At 42.8% G+C, this 14,701-nt stretch overlaps 1 protein-coding gene across 1 annotated transcript in view; it reads right to left on the minus strand.

Annotated features, from left to right (window-relative positions):
• Positions 1-14,701, minus strand: part of LOC310791615 (asc-type amino acid transporter 1-like) — a gene marked incomplete at both ends in the record, with an annotated part of 101,706 nt that overhangs the window by 66,495 nt on the left and 20,510 nt on the right. The window contains one exon of the mRNA XM_083653279.1: positions 12,034-12,144. Within this exon, the coding sequence (XP_083509405.1) occupies positions 12,034-12,144 (111 nt within the window). The remainder of the gene's footprint in view (positions 1-12,033; positions 12,145-14,701) is intronic.

Here is a 14,701-nt window from a genome sequence, read left to right on the forward strand (position 1 = left end):
GCACGCGATTTCACCGCAAGAACTTGTCAGTCTCGTCAGTCCAGCTGTCTGGCGGAGCGGAGCCGTGACGTGCTCTGCACGCTGCCGGTTAGTGTTGGCGGAGCACGGAGCAAAACCGGTTCCATGTCGCTGTTCCGACCTCCCGCTGGTTCGACCTCTCTCTATACCGACCTCTCTCTATTCCGACCTCTCTCTATTCCGACCTCTCTCTATTCCGACCTATACCCTCGACCACCCAATGTTCCACAGACAGGCCGCATCTCTCCTCCACTCGAGAACATCCTTTCCCAGCTGTCGCTGTCCATCAGCAGGAGTGCTGAAATGTAGATCAATCATTTTCGGCTGCGTGCATCCAAGCACCGATAGCCGCTAATGGTGACATGAACAGATTCGTTGAGAATTCACGGTAAATGTAGAAGAGCTAGAGAGAGAACTATGTACAGGACTGAAAGACTGCCTCATCCTGCACACATACCCCCGAGCAGGGATTCCGCTAGCATTTTTTCTGGCCGGCCAATTGAGCTGGCGACATTCCAGAATTCTGGCTTTATAGAATATTTATCGGCCCAGTCAAAATGTAGCCTATTGAAAAAAGATAGATTAATCATTTCTTAAATACATAACATATTATTGTATAATTTTTTAGCAAACAAAATTTTAATTTTAAATCATTTTTTGATTTCCAAATAATTTTCTAACTATTCACTGCGGTCTAAAGGGAGCGAGCTGCAGGCACACTGCTCCTTCTTTAATTAATTAATTCAGTTCGGGTTTGCAGACCCATTAAGATTAAACAATAAAACACAAAAAACAAAAGCTATTATCGTCCAACAAACATATTTTATTATAGTGAATGAACTCCCCACAAACTTTGAGAACTGAGTTTGTCATATATTCCCGTTTAATGCCTAAAGAAAGACACTGGCGGGCCTACATTAAATGTCTCTTTGCCTCCAAGAACGTGAAATTAAATAACTTGAAAGATAATCTATATGAAGGTTTAACCCCCTAGTGGCTGCAGCCGTAGGGATTGAAAAACGAATATTGTATTGTGCTTTAGGATTCTTTCGCCGTGGTGCGACCTGCGCGGAGGCTGTCCCGTCGCTGTCCGAGGTGCTGATCTGCCTTCTCTCTCTCCACTCCACAGCTGTCCACGTAATCTAACGTTATGCCTCCACTCGTAGGCTATAAAGGCACATTCAACTCGAGCACATTTTGCGCACAGAATGCCCCGCAATTTGAAGATCAATACACATAACATGTAAACATTAGGTTGAATCCAAATGCAACATGCAGACAAGAACATGCAGCAATATACAGATGTTAGCTATCTACACAAAGGAAACGTGCAATCTTGTCTGGATTTGCTGCCATGATTGATGTAAACCGAACGTGTGCGTAATAAGATCTCCGTGCCATGGAGAGGTGCATACACACTTGCGCTGTGTATGAGTTCGCAGGGTGCTGTCTAGTGACGGTTGTCAACAAACAACATCGGGTTTCGGGATGCAGGCAAAGGCATTGCAAGTATAATTGGACCATTCTAACATTCTTGGATGATTATATATTGCTCCACTAGATGGTCAAATCTGTTGTAGGCTATTGCATCCAACACAATGTCACGGTCATGGCGAGCAATGTACATACAGATTGTTATTAACCACACACACACACACACACACACACACACACACACACACACACGCGTGGACCCGCGACATAATAAACAATAATAAGAATCATAATAACAATAAAAACATAAATATAATAATAATAATAATAATAATAATAATAATAATAATAATAATAATAATAATAATAATAATAATAATAGAACATGGGGGTGGCTTTCTTTTATTGTTTTTTATTTTTCGGGACAGAGTTCACTCAAAAGGTACATGTCAGCTGGCTGAGTTGAGTTGGGCTGAGTTGTGTGTGTGTGTGCGTGTGCGTGTGCGTGTGTGCGCGCGTGTGTGTGTGTGTGTGTGTGTGTGTGTGTACACAGGTGTGTGCATGCTGTGGGTGTTGTGCGAAACAGCGCCTATTGCGGCTGTTTGTGTGCGCTTCCCATGGCATTGATTTACATGTGATTAAAGCTTGGTTGACAGAGCCGAATTTATGGCAGCGTAGGTCGGACTAGTGAGAGGTCGGAATAGAGAGAGGTCGGAATAAAGAGAGGTCGAACCAGCGGGAGGTCGGACTAGCGCCCGGACCCCGCAAAACCGGAGCACAGCAGCAACTCAATGCAAATGCACTCAGTGGAATCCCGGCATCAGGGACAAAACGCTTGTGAACCTGAGATAACTGCTGAAGATGCAGAAGGGTTCCCATATGAATGCTTTGACCACCCTTCACCAGGGAAGACCACCATGAGGAGGAACTGGCAACACCATACAGTGGCAGCCATCTTGAATTGGTGCTCCCAGCTGGATCCCAGGCAGCTGCCAGGCGGCTGCCACCCAAAGAACAGACCTTTGTTACACCATAAGGGACCTTGGTTTGGAGTAACTAAGAATATACATATTTGTACCCCCCTAGTCCATCTGATGGACTTTTCCTGCATTCGCGTATGGGCCGTTTCGACATTTTTTGAGTATATGGTCTTAAACTAAGGCTAGGTATTTTTTGGGGGGTATTTGACAAAAATCAATCATAGTTATCAAATTTATACGATCCTAAGACCTATTTTCAAAAATACTCCTCAATTTACTCTTGGTCCATCTGATGGACCCATTGACTTCCATTGAAACCACTCTATTGGTACTCCCAGCAAATTTTTACAAAATTAATTTATTTCATTTATTTCAGCAGGCATCCTGGACCAAATACCTTGAACTTTGACCTTAATATCTAACCTTGGAGTTGGTAGAAATTTTGGGGGAGTTACATGGTCTCAAAGTCCATTGCATAGTTGTCCCATTGATTTCAATGTTAATTTTGCACAAAAAGAACATTTTTTTTTTACTTCCAGCAAATTTTTCAAAAAATCATTATTTCCTTGATGTTACACATCTGACCTTGACTCAAGCGGTTAAAATTGTAGTTTCTAATGTGTTTGCCTATTTCCCCATATTCCCCCAGTTTTGGCATAGCAATCAATTCCATACAGTTTACATGAAATGTAAAAAAAACTGATTCCTATGCCAAAGATGGGAAAATATTATAAAACTGAATTTGACAGTCCACACTACTGATTTGAAGCCTTTAGACCAGGATAGATGCTGGACTAAAGCTCGTTTGTGTTTTTTGGGGAAAATGGCTGGTAGTCCAAAACATGTCCAAAAAATACAAAAACCCACTGATGACATCATCAGTAATGTCATCAGTGACATATTATTGACAAAAAATCATCTAATGACATCACTGATGATGTCATAGGCTATTGATGTCATAGCTATTGTGACATCATGCCTGCGAATCTTTGATACTAGGCATCTTGCAGTGGTGACTTTTGTAAAACACCCCAACCTGCCCATAATATCAGACCCAAAGCCAGTTTGTCTTTATGGAAATTGAAAAAAAATAACTTTTTTTTTTTTTATGTACTTTTTTTTTTTACTGTACTTACTGTACACTGGCATTTGAGGGGTTAAAATTCGTATGGTATGAAATGTTGGTATGAGGTATTAGGGAAGAAGTTACCAATGAATTATAAACAGTCAAAAATTTTAAAATTTAAATTAATATTTATAAATTAGTACAGTATTCCCGTTAAGGTCCATCAGATGGACCAAGGGGAAGTTGAGGATTCCGTGCCTGCAGGGTACAAGGGTTAAGAGGTTGAATTGGTTAAAATTGGTTAAACTTAGTTAAACTTAGGATAAGTTGAGTTGAGTCAAGTCAAGTATATTAAGTTAAGTTTCTGTGTTGTTGATATTTTTGTTTAATCTGCCAAGGACCTGTCAGGGAGCCGCCATCAATTCAAGGTGGCTGCATCTGTATCTTCAGTGGCTCCTGCAGTTTCTGCTTGTATCAAAGCATATCTGCATGATGTTTACTTCACCTGTTTGACAGTAGAGTATGACTGGTCCTGATGATCCATGGTGGCTGGATTGAGGCTCTGGTAGGTGGAGTCTGGATTGGATTTAGAGGCTGGAGCAGACTTCTTCTTGGTGGGAATCTGCAACAAACAAGGTGAAGTTTAGCAAGGTGACAAGACAGGACAGCACACCTCAAATACAGTGGGAGCCATGGAAACAGTCCTACATCTGTTCTGCATTAACACGAAACACTCTAAAGTTTAAACCACACATGACTCATGAGCAAGATACGGCCTCAGGGCCAGACCCCGGCCACTGGACCATCTATCATCTCAATGTGGCCCTCAACGTTCTCAAAGGAAAACAAAACGAACCCCAAAAAATCAATAAAAGGCAGCATCATGTTAATACATCTGGAGGTGAATGTCTACAATGAGTCTGTACTGCTGTTTAACAGAGGCCGCTGTCTACAGTAGTTAGACTGGACTGGCTCTTGTCAAAGGATGGCACGCAACCTTATTCCCCACTGAAGTCAGCTGCTGCGGTTTCCCAGCAACATCATTTTGATATTTCTTACAGAAGGTCGGCTTGGAACCCAAACAACTGAAGGAAGCCACTGGGAAGATGGAGCCATGGCATCTGAGACCATCTCAAGATGGTTGTGTTGACGAGAGCCGGCAGTTGGAAACCTTCTGCAAGCGAAGGCTAATTTGCTCTTTGTTGCCCCCCTCAGGCGAGGTGTAGCCTACAGGCTAAGGGACAAAACGCTTGTGAACCTACCTGCTGAAGATGCAGAAGTGTTCCCAAAAATGTGAATCCTCTGACCACCCTTAACCAAGGAAGACCACCATGAGGAGGAACTGGCAACACCATACAGTGGCAGCCATCTTGAATTGGCGCTCACTGAACTTTGTTACGCCATAAGGGACCCTGCTTTGGAGTAACTAAGAATATATGTATTGTTTATTAAGAGGTTGAATTGGTTAAACTTAGGATAAATTGAGTTGAGTCAAGTTAAGTATTAAGTTAAGTTTCTGTGTTATCTTTGTTTCATCTGCCAAGGACCTGTCAGGGAGCCGCTGCCAAATCAAGGTGGCTGCATCTGTATCTTCAGTAGCTCCTGCAGTTTCTGCTTGTAGCAAAGCATCTCTGATGTTGACTTCACCTGTCTGGCACTAGAGGATGACTGGTGCTGATCCATGGTGGCTGGATTGAGGCTCTGGTAGGTGGGGTCTGGATTGGATTTGGAGGCTGGAGCAGAGTTCTTATAGGTGACACTCTGCAACAAACAATGTGAAGTTTAGCAAGGTGACAAGACAGGACAGCACACCTCAAATACATTGCGAGCCATGGAAACAGACCTACATCTTGCATGTATCCTACATCTGTTCTGTACACTTAACACTTTAGATCCTGCTCAGGTGTAAATAGGCCACCCTTCTCATAATTATATATATATATATATATATATATATATATATATATATATAGCCCTGGTAAAACATATATGTAGACATCAGGATGTAAATAGTTAAAGTAAAAATAAAGTTAAAAATGCATAAATACAGTTTAAATAGTATGCATAGATAAAATAAATAAATAAATATAAAACTGTACATGGATGATAAAATGTATAAAATAGAAGTCATGCTGTTTACAGCTTTAAGAGTCAAAGTTTGGAGTTCATGCAAATGACCATATAGTTTGTTTGTTCATTCAAGGATTAAACTCGTGTAGTCAGACGATCAGCCTAACTTGCTTTGTAGCCTAATCTGTCAATCATTGGTTTTCTTTAATGTAATGGAAGTCGTAAATCAAACAGCCAACCCAAGTCCAGTCTCAGGGTTAGGGGTGCGTCTTAGTGGTGAGCTGAGCATCTATCGGAGTTGGGGAATGACAGAAGCAATTTGTTGCCATTCAGAGAACAAGAGATATTTTACTGAGAGCATTTCGTTCATAACTCAAGGGTTTGATGACCAGTTATCCTGTGGTTTTGGACGTTGTGTTATCTACAAGAGGTAAATACGAGTCTGTGTGTTGTTTTATATGCTGTAACTGAATGTTAGAAGTCGGGATGTTCGATATTGGCTTTTTTACCGATATCCGATATCCGATAATGTCCAACTCTTAATTTCCGATACTGATATCAACCGATATCAACCGATACCGATATAAGCGGGCTTTTTTCCACCAAAATTTCACGTAACAAGTTACATAATGTAGCTTAATGTAGCTGAAGAGTTTAATATATAATATGCATGTTGTGTTAAAGTTGTAAGTGTTAGAGAAGCGAGCTTGTGACCAGAAGGTCGTCGGTTCAATCCCCGGGACCGGCAGGATAAATCTGGGTGGGGAAAGTGAAAAGGCAGCGCTTGCCCCTCCCTCATTAACACCACTGAGCTGCCCTTGAGCAAGGCCCTTAACCCCAACCGCTCCAGTGGAGCTGCTCAGTGGCCAACAGATCAGACTGTGGTTGTACTGGTCAGCTTCCAGGTATGAATGTGTGTGTGAATGTGAACAGGGCACTCCTGAAAAAGAGAGCATTGCTCTCAGTGAGACTCCCCCTGTATTTAAAAAAAAAAAAAAAAAAAAAATCGGCATGAAAACCGATACCGATATTTTCCGATATCGATTTTTTTTATGCTAATATCGGCCGATAATATCGGTAGGCCGATAATATCGGACATCCCTAGTTAGAAGTGTAAAAACGATGTTTTGTTGCTAATAGCGTTTAGCCGTTAGCTTAGCTAAATCGTCATTAGCATTGCAGTCGAACTGTTAGCTTTGCATTTGAAGCAACTGGTTAAGACAAGCTACTGCTAAATCGCCATGAAATAGTGTTTGGACTTGTTGCTTAGCTGATATATTTGATTCAGGAGACGGACAGTGGTCACTGAGAGAGAACGGACGAGGAAAGCTCTGTTTGGACCATGTGGAGAAGTTCCTCCTCGGTCCTGTGGGTGTGCTGCTGCTGTTGGACTGTCTGCTGTTTCTTCTGCCATTCTTCTGCCCATCCATTCCCCCCGTTTGCCATTCATCTGCCCCATCCATCATCTGCCCCTACTTCCATGAACTACCCCCCTCTGATTAGTCCCTGGTTTCTGTGAGTACTGACTGCACGTGCCTTTTGTTTTACCTGCTTGTGTGAACAAGTGAACTGGCCATTACAGTTTTCAGGCCTCCATGCTCCTAAGCTACACTCAGGCCTGCAACAGGGGTTTCTGGGTTTGAGTGAGTGTGTGTGTGAGTGTGGGCCCACAGTATATTTTCGAGGTGTATTGTTTTCAAAGAGGTTATACATAATAGTAATTGGACATATAAATTAGAGGTAACGGTTAAATCAATAACAAAGTATTGGAATATAAATAGATAAATTAATAATAATTGTTGTTTGTCAATTGTCCATATTATTTTATTTGCATTTGTTTTATATGTGATCCGAAGCACTTTTTTCTACATTTTGTTACCTATAGTAATAAATCCCCACGTTTTGGGTTTATTGCAGTTAAAGCATACTTGTGTAATTCATATAAGTAATTCATATTTGGCTAATAAATATTTGTTTAAAAAGGTAGACTAAAAAGACACAATATACAACAACAGGGATATATATATATATATATATAAACTTTATTGGAGGCACCGCCAGTTATTTTAGTTTCATGAATAAGAGTGAATATTTAAAGAACAGGTATAGTGTATATATATATATGTTAGTGTTAGAAACCATGGAAACCAACAATGACATTAGAAAAAGTAGAAGAAAAACTCACCTGCAAGTTTCTGCTACCTGAGTTTCCCCTGGGGTTCGAAGCTGTGGACAGACAGTACACAGGTTTGTGTGTGTGTGTGTTTGAGGTGCATGGGGGCACTGTATAGTAATACTATTGCATACTGTGGGGGACAGTGGGCTAACCGTAGACTTCAGAATTGATGGAAACCTTTTTAACGTCAGAAGGCTTCAAGTAGGGCTGGCACGGATCACAGATAATCCGTGACCCGTATGGATCAGCCCCCATGGTTCGGAACACGGTTCGGAATGTCTGTGGTCCACGGACCCCCCCCCCCCTTTTTTTCCCGCTGCATTTAATGTTTAACGCTAGTGTATGAGAACACCTGCAGCGCAGCCAGACACAGACAGGCATCATCATGGCGAGCAATGGCGAAAAATCTGTGATCCGTGGCTCAAAATCCGTCATGCGATCTGAACCGTGGGTTTTCTGATCCGTGCCAGCCCTAGCTAACATGTGAGCATGTCATGGAGCTACAGGATGCAGATGACTGTGCAGTTGTGGTTGACACACCGGAGGCACTGCAAGCTACCCTCACAGCTGCTGCAAAAGCGTATGGCAGGCTGTGTCTCTCTGTACATGTGGCAAAGACCAAAGTAGTATGCTAGTGGGCATCTACTCCCCTATCTCATTTACCAGCTTCATCTGACAAACCACGTGCAATAGATTCAAGATTCAAGATCCTTTATTGTCATTGTCATTTTCACAACAACGAAATTGAAGTGCATCCTCTGCAGTGTCAAAGGTTAAAAAGGGAATATAAAAACAGTCCATAGACAGAGACAAGGACAACAAGGACAGACATCATATACAAAAATGGTAAACAAGTAATAATAAGAAAGCAATCAGTCATTCAGTGTTCATTCTGGGCCTTCCTCCTATTGCACGTTGCCACGAATTGCCAAGAAAGAGCAGCTAAAAAGGGGGGGGGGGGCAAAACGCCCCTAGTACTTCTAAACAGCATTCAGTGCAATTATTGCTCTAGGAAAGAAACTGTTTTTTAGGCGGTTTGTTCTCGCTTTGATCGCCCTGTGTCTCCTGCCCGAGGGCAGCAGCTCGAACAGGTCGTGTCCCGGGTGCGATGGGTTGCCGAGGATTTTTTTTGCTTTTTTGAGGCAACAGGAGCTGTAGAGGTCTTCCAGAGTGGGAAGAGGGCAGCAATAGCGGAATCTTCCAAATACCAGGACAGTTTCCTCTCTGACCAGTGCAGCATCGAAAGCAAGATACAAAACAGGCATCGTCTTTTCTTTTCTTCTTTTTACCTTTATTTAAACAGGGGGAGTCTCACTGAGAGCAATGCTCTCTTTTTCAGGAGCGCCCTGTTCACATTCACACACACATTCACACCTGGAAGCTGCACCAGTACAACCACAGTCTGATCTGTTGGCCACTGAGCAGCTCCACTGGAGCGGTTGGGGTTAAGGGCCTTGCTCAAGGGCACCTCAGTGGTGGTGATGAGGGAGAGGCAAGCGCTGCCTTCTCACTTTCCCCACCCAGATTTATCCTAACCTGACGCTGCCAGATTGATGAGTTTGCTTCACATTCTGTTTCACAAACGACATCCATCTGGATTTGGTCAAGCTACCCTGCTGAAGAGGGCGGTCACTTTTTTCAAGCTACTTGGCAGGTGATTGGATGGACCGTCTGTCTGTCACCGTCTGGGCGTGCCAACGCCAACCAATCAGATCGACTTGCCTTCATGACGTAGCCTCGCCTGGTAAACACGAACGGTGTCATGCCGAGTTTTGCACCCCCGCCGATAATTGCACCCCCACCATATTTTGGGGCTGTTTTAACTTAAAAACAGGGATGCAAATTTTGGCAGGTACAAACCGCCGAGATGTGCACCCACTCCATAAAGCCAGGAGAGATCCCCAGGTCTCGAGGTCATCTGTACCCGGATTTTAAGCACCAAAGTCGGCTTCCATGAGCCAGAAGAGAGCCCCAAGCATGGAAGTCACCTCCACGCGGATCTAATGCATCACAGTCGGTCTCCATGAGCCAGGACAGACCCCCTGGCTTGGAGATGACGTCTACCCAGACAATTATATCATTTTTAAACAGTTAAGTTTCCGTATAAATCATTGCAATATGCTCCCGGAAGGTGGGGATGCAATTCTCGGCGGGGGTGCAAAACTCGGCATGACAACGGCTAGGACTACAATTACCGTACTAATTAGTTAGCATGGAGGTCGCAGATTTTTTGCTGTTTTTGTAAGGTGAATATTGGGTGCAACCATTGACTATTCAATTTGCCAAAAGAAAGAAGAATTACTGCAGATGTCTGACTGAGGATGAAGTGCAGGTAGGCCATTTTGCACGTTAAATGTAACTGATTGGATTAACTGATGTTACGCTAACGTTATCAACATTTGGAGGTTGGGGTGCTACGTCTGATGATTATTGATTTGATGTTAATGTTAACAGCGATTCATGACTAACACATATCGTTGTTCGTTTCTTCAGGGAACTGATGACACGATATGACACCGAGTGGCACACACCCTGGACTGGCCTGGACGGCTAACGTCATGGAGACGCAACGCTCTCTAGCCTTTATGATCATGGCAATCAGAATCAGAATCAGAAAGACTTTAATGATCTCCGGGGGTAAATTGGGACAAGTTACAGTAGCTCGCTCAATAACAACCAAAACAATCAATAACAACCAAATACTTTGATACAATATAATGATTTAACGCTACTATTTAGCATTAAGGACTGGTGAATTTTAGCATATCTGTCAGTGGAATGGTAGATGTTTACGCATGACTGGAGAATGTTATTTGCTTACTTTTGTGATAATAAACTAAACGGAGAAAAGACGGCCGTGTGGTGTTGTTGTTACATAATCTGCTGGTCTTGAGGCACGATTGGGTAAAATGATAAGATGATGTAAATTCATAAAGATGTTTATGTCAGAGATGAATCTGCGAAAGGGAGCTGCCTGGAGCCCAGAGGACGTCAACGGAGAAGAGGAAAAGCACCCTTTAGGTTACACCATGCAGCATTTGGATATAATCTAGTATTGGCTCCCATGCCGTTAGTTTGTTTACCCCCTATCTAAAGAAAGTACAAGTGCAAAATCTTAAGCTATGTTCTATCGATAAACCAATTTCTCGAGTAACATCCTGTTATCCTGAGATCTTTAATCTCGCCTGTATAACATAATATGTCACTCGGACACCAACGTGAGTTAACGTGGTTTATTAAACAGCAGCAAACATTCCAATCATAGCAGAATACACTTCAGCTAGCAGTAGGGACAATACATCACACTGATCTTTGCAGTTCTGTGTTGATTAGCTAATATTTCAGTGGCATTTTGATTAACGTTATGATTTATTTATATTTGGAACAAAAATGATGGTTTAACAGATTGCATGTTTACTGGGCTGTGGTGAGAAGGGCTTTGTGTTTGTGTGACTTGCGTGAATGGCTAACTGCTAGCCATTCACTAGCCTTACAGCTAGCTGATGGCTGCTATGTTCTCCCAGCCTAGCAACCGTCTGAAGGCTATCTCCCCAAATTCTACAACAATGTCTTGTTTACTAACGTTCATAGTTGATAACGTTACAGCAATACAGTTACGGTTTCGTACTCACTGTAAGATCAAGTGTTTAACGTTTATGTTAGCTTATTGTTTTGAATAGAATGTTTGACTAGTTCACTGGAGCTAGCCTCGGTAGCCGCCGCCATGTTGAATAGTGAAAGAACTACAAACGTCCAGCGCCTCTCGGTGGCGTCACATCCGGTCTCGCAAAGCCCGCCCTTAGCTCACGCTGATTGGTGCGCCTGGGTGGCGGCCGGTTTGAACGCCTCTCTGAGGCCAGGGCCAGACTGAGGTCGATTGTGAATTTGTGGAACAATGCCGCCCCCGTCTGGTGGAGTCAGGCTAGATTTATCCTGCCGGTCCCGGGGATTGAACCGATGACCTTCCGGTCAGCTCACTTCTTTGGCAGACTCAGGAGAAGTCTTTCAAAATAAAGACCTCAACTTCTACACCAAAATATCTGCTTAGCTGGCACACGTCATGACAACTCTCCTCTCCAGCTGTAAGGTGTGAACGCTGTACTGTCGCCACCTCAGGATGCATGAGGCCTTCCATATCAGATGTCTGCAACACATCCTGAGGATAACCTGGCGTTACCAAGTGCCCCATAATGCAACACTCCACAAGACCAACTGCAGGCTACCACCAACACCAAGCAAGTGAAGCAAGTGTGTGTGTGTGTGTGTGTGTGTGTGTGTGTGTCACTCACCATCATTGTCCCTCTTTGTCTTCTTCCACTTGTAGAGCAGCAGCAGACTGGCGGTCAGCAGCACAACCACGACCACCACTGTCACACAGATCACCAACACCTGCAAGTCAACTGGGTGAGAGACTTAGAGGGAGAGTGGGGAAGATGGGAGAGAGGGGGGGCAGAGAGAGCATGGTTAGGGGCATATTATTATTATTAGGGGTCCAAGCACGAAGTGCGTGGATCCCTATTGTATCTGTTCCGTTTATTAGGGGTCCAAGCACGAAGTGCGTGGATCCCTATTGTATCTGTTCCGATTTTTTTTTTTTTTTTTCTTCTTCTCCGGTAAAACTGTATGTACAGCAGAAACTGTAATGCTCAGCGTAGCCAGACTGGGCACATAGATTGTAAATGTGCCTCACTACTCAAAAACAAAAAATTACCCATATCGGCCAGATGGTGGCGCTATAACAGACCATTTCGCGTTATGGTCCATATCTTCTGAACCGTGAGGCGTAGAATCAAAATTCCACTTCGGCTGTATTCCCTGGATCAATACGCATCTATCCATATAGGCCACGCCCATTTGCGTGTGCCTAGATTTTCCGCCATTTTGAATTTTATCAAAAACCTACTTTTGCTATCTCCTCCCAGGCCATTTGCCTGAATGAGCCTAAACTTTTTCTGTGGCATCTCTGGACTTACCTGACTCAAAGTTATTAAAGGATTTTGGATACCTGAAACCGTCTTGAAATGATAAATGTTTAAACTTTTGTGTATTTACTTTTGTTCTTTTCCTGCCCTAAAAGTGTGTGGATCTCAGAAACCATACACCCCCCATCACCCAAACTTTCCACACAGGTTCACGACATCACCCACTACTCAGAGTAAAAAAATTACACCAATCCACCAGATGGTGGCGCTATAACAGCCAATTTCACGTTTGTCGGTCCATAACTTCTGAACTGCGAGCTGTAGAATCAAAATTCCACATCTACTGGTTTCCCTGGAGCATCATGTATCTAACCCACTAGGCCACGCCCATTTCTGCGTGGTAGATTTTCCGCCATTTTGAATTTGATCAAAAACCTACTTTTGCGAGCTCCTCCTAGACCGTTTGGCCAAATCACACAAAACTTTTTCTGGGCCATCTATGGACTACCCCGACCTAAGGTTAGTAAAGGATTTTGGATACGTGAAACCGTTTTGAAATGCTAAATCTCGAAACTTTTAATGAAACACACGCCAACACTAAATTGCCCACAACTCATTAACCGGTCAATTACAACTACTGCTGCTACTACTGCTACCACTCCCACTACTACCAACACTACTACTACTACTATTACTACTTCTGCTACTATTACTACTACTACTACTACTACTACTACTACTGGAAGTTGGAATGTAGCATTTTGGGTGGGGTTAATGTGTTTTGGGGTTCTGCATCTGCTGTAACATAATACACAGTTGGTTTAGATGTCACACAGTAATGCCCGATCCACAAAGACTTGACACCCACGTTTGAATAAAAACAAGTTTATGCCATAATAAGGTTACATCCGTGCCTCGTCATTGCTGTGGAAGGATGGTGTAGGGGTAAAGTAGCAGACCCCAAAGCTGGAGGTCCTGGGTTCAAACCACGGCCAGGTAACTGTTTTATTTTTTGAAAATGTAGAATAAAGGTTAATCTGGATATAATTATGTATAACGCTGCTGAATACACACTGTGTACATAGCAGAATAACTGAATATGCCTATTCATGGTAATGTCATATTTCGACGTCATCTTGACATTCCTGTGTAGATGTCTAAATGATCCTCAAATCGGCTGTGATTTGGCCTAGTCCTGGACGTCACTGAAAGATGATATCAGAACATCATCATGATGTAATTGTGTTTGCTGGGAGCCTTCTTTCAGATGAGAGAGGAAAAACATTCCAATACATTATTGTGTCTTCACATGTGAAAGGTCCAAAAAGAGAATTCAATCTGAATTATCCTTGTCACTCATGTGCTCATTGTAACAGCACAACCCACACCAATTAGTTCAAACACCTCCATTCAGGGCATACTTTTAATGTAAAGTGGTGCATTATGTGTGTAATACAAAAATGTCCTTAATGGTAAATGGACTGCATGACAAGCTGCCATGCAGGGTGCTGGCTATAGTCACCAAAAGCAATTTCAGGGATAAACCCCATCAACCTTCTGTAGTGGACGCCACTACGCCCTATGGTTTGATGTGTGTGTGGGAAAGACACAATGACAACTGAAAATTCTGATTTCAGAACACAAAAGCTCCATCATGAGACAAGAACTAACCTCTCCTGTTGCAAAACACGTTCTTGAACACAGCCACGCAATCTCCAGCTAACATTTCCAAGATATTGAAAAAGTTCATGAAACACCGCAAAATAAGGAGGCAGCATGTGGGGTTTAAATTACTGTCACTGACTTAACTGTCTGAAGTTGAAAGTTTTTCATCCCACATGGGGTTTGAACTTTGAGCGGCAATGGTCTTTAGTTAGCATAAGTCATGTGCTTTACCAAGTGAGCTATCCAGACTGTTGTATTTAACTTTGTAGACCATATTATATGTATCTGCAGAGCCAGAGAAGTACTTGTCATATTGACAGTATGTTCTACCCAAATACCACTTTCTGTCCAGATACTTAAAGGGATATTG

This window comes from Poromitra crassiceps, assembly GCF_964638095.1.
Source record: "Poromitra crassiceps genome assembly, chromosome: 16".
In the NCBI taxonomy this organism is placed as follows: domain Eukaryota; kingdom Metazoa; phylum Chordata; class Actinopteri; order Beryciformes; family Melamphaidae; genus Poromitra; species Poromitra crassiceps.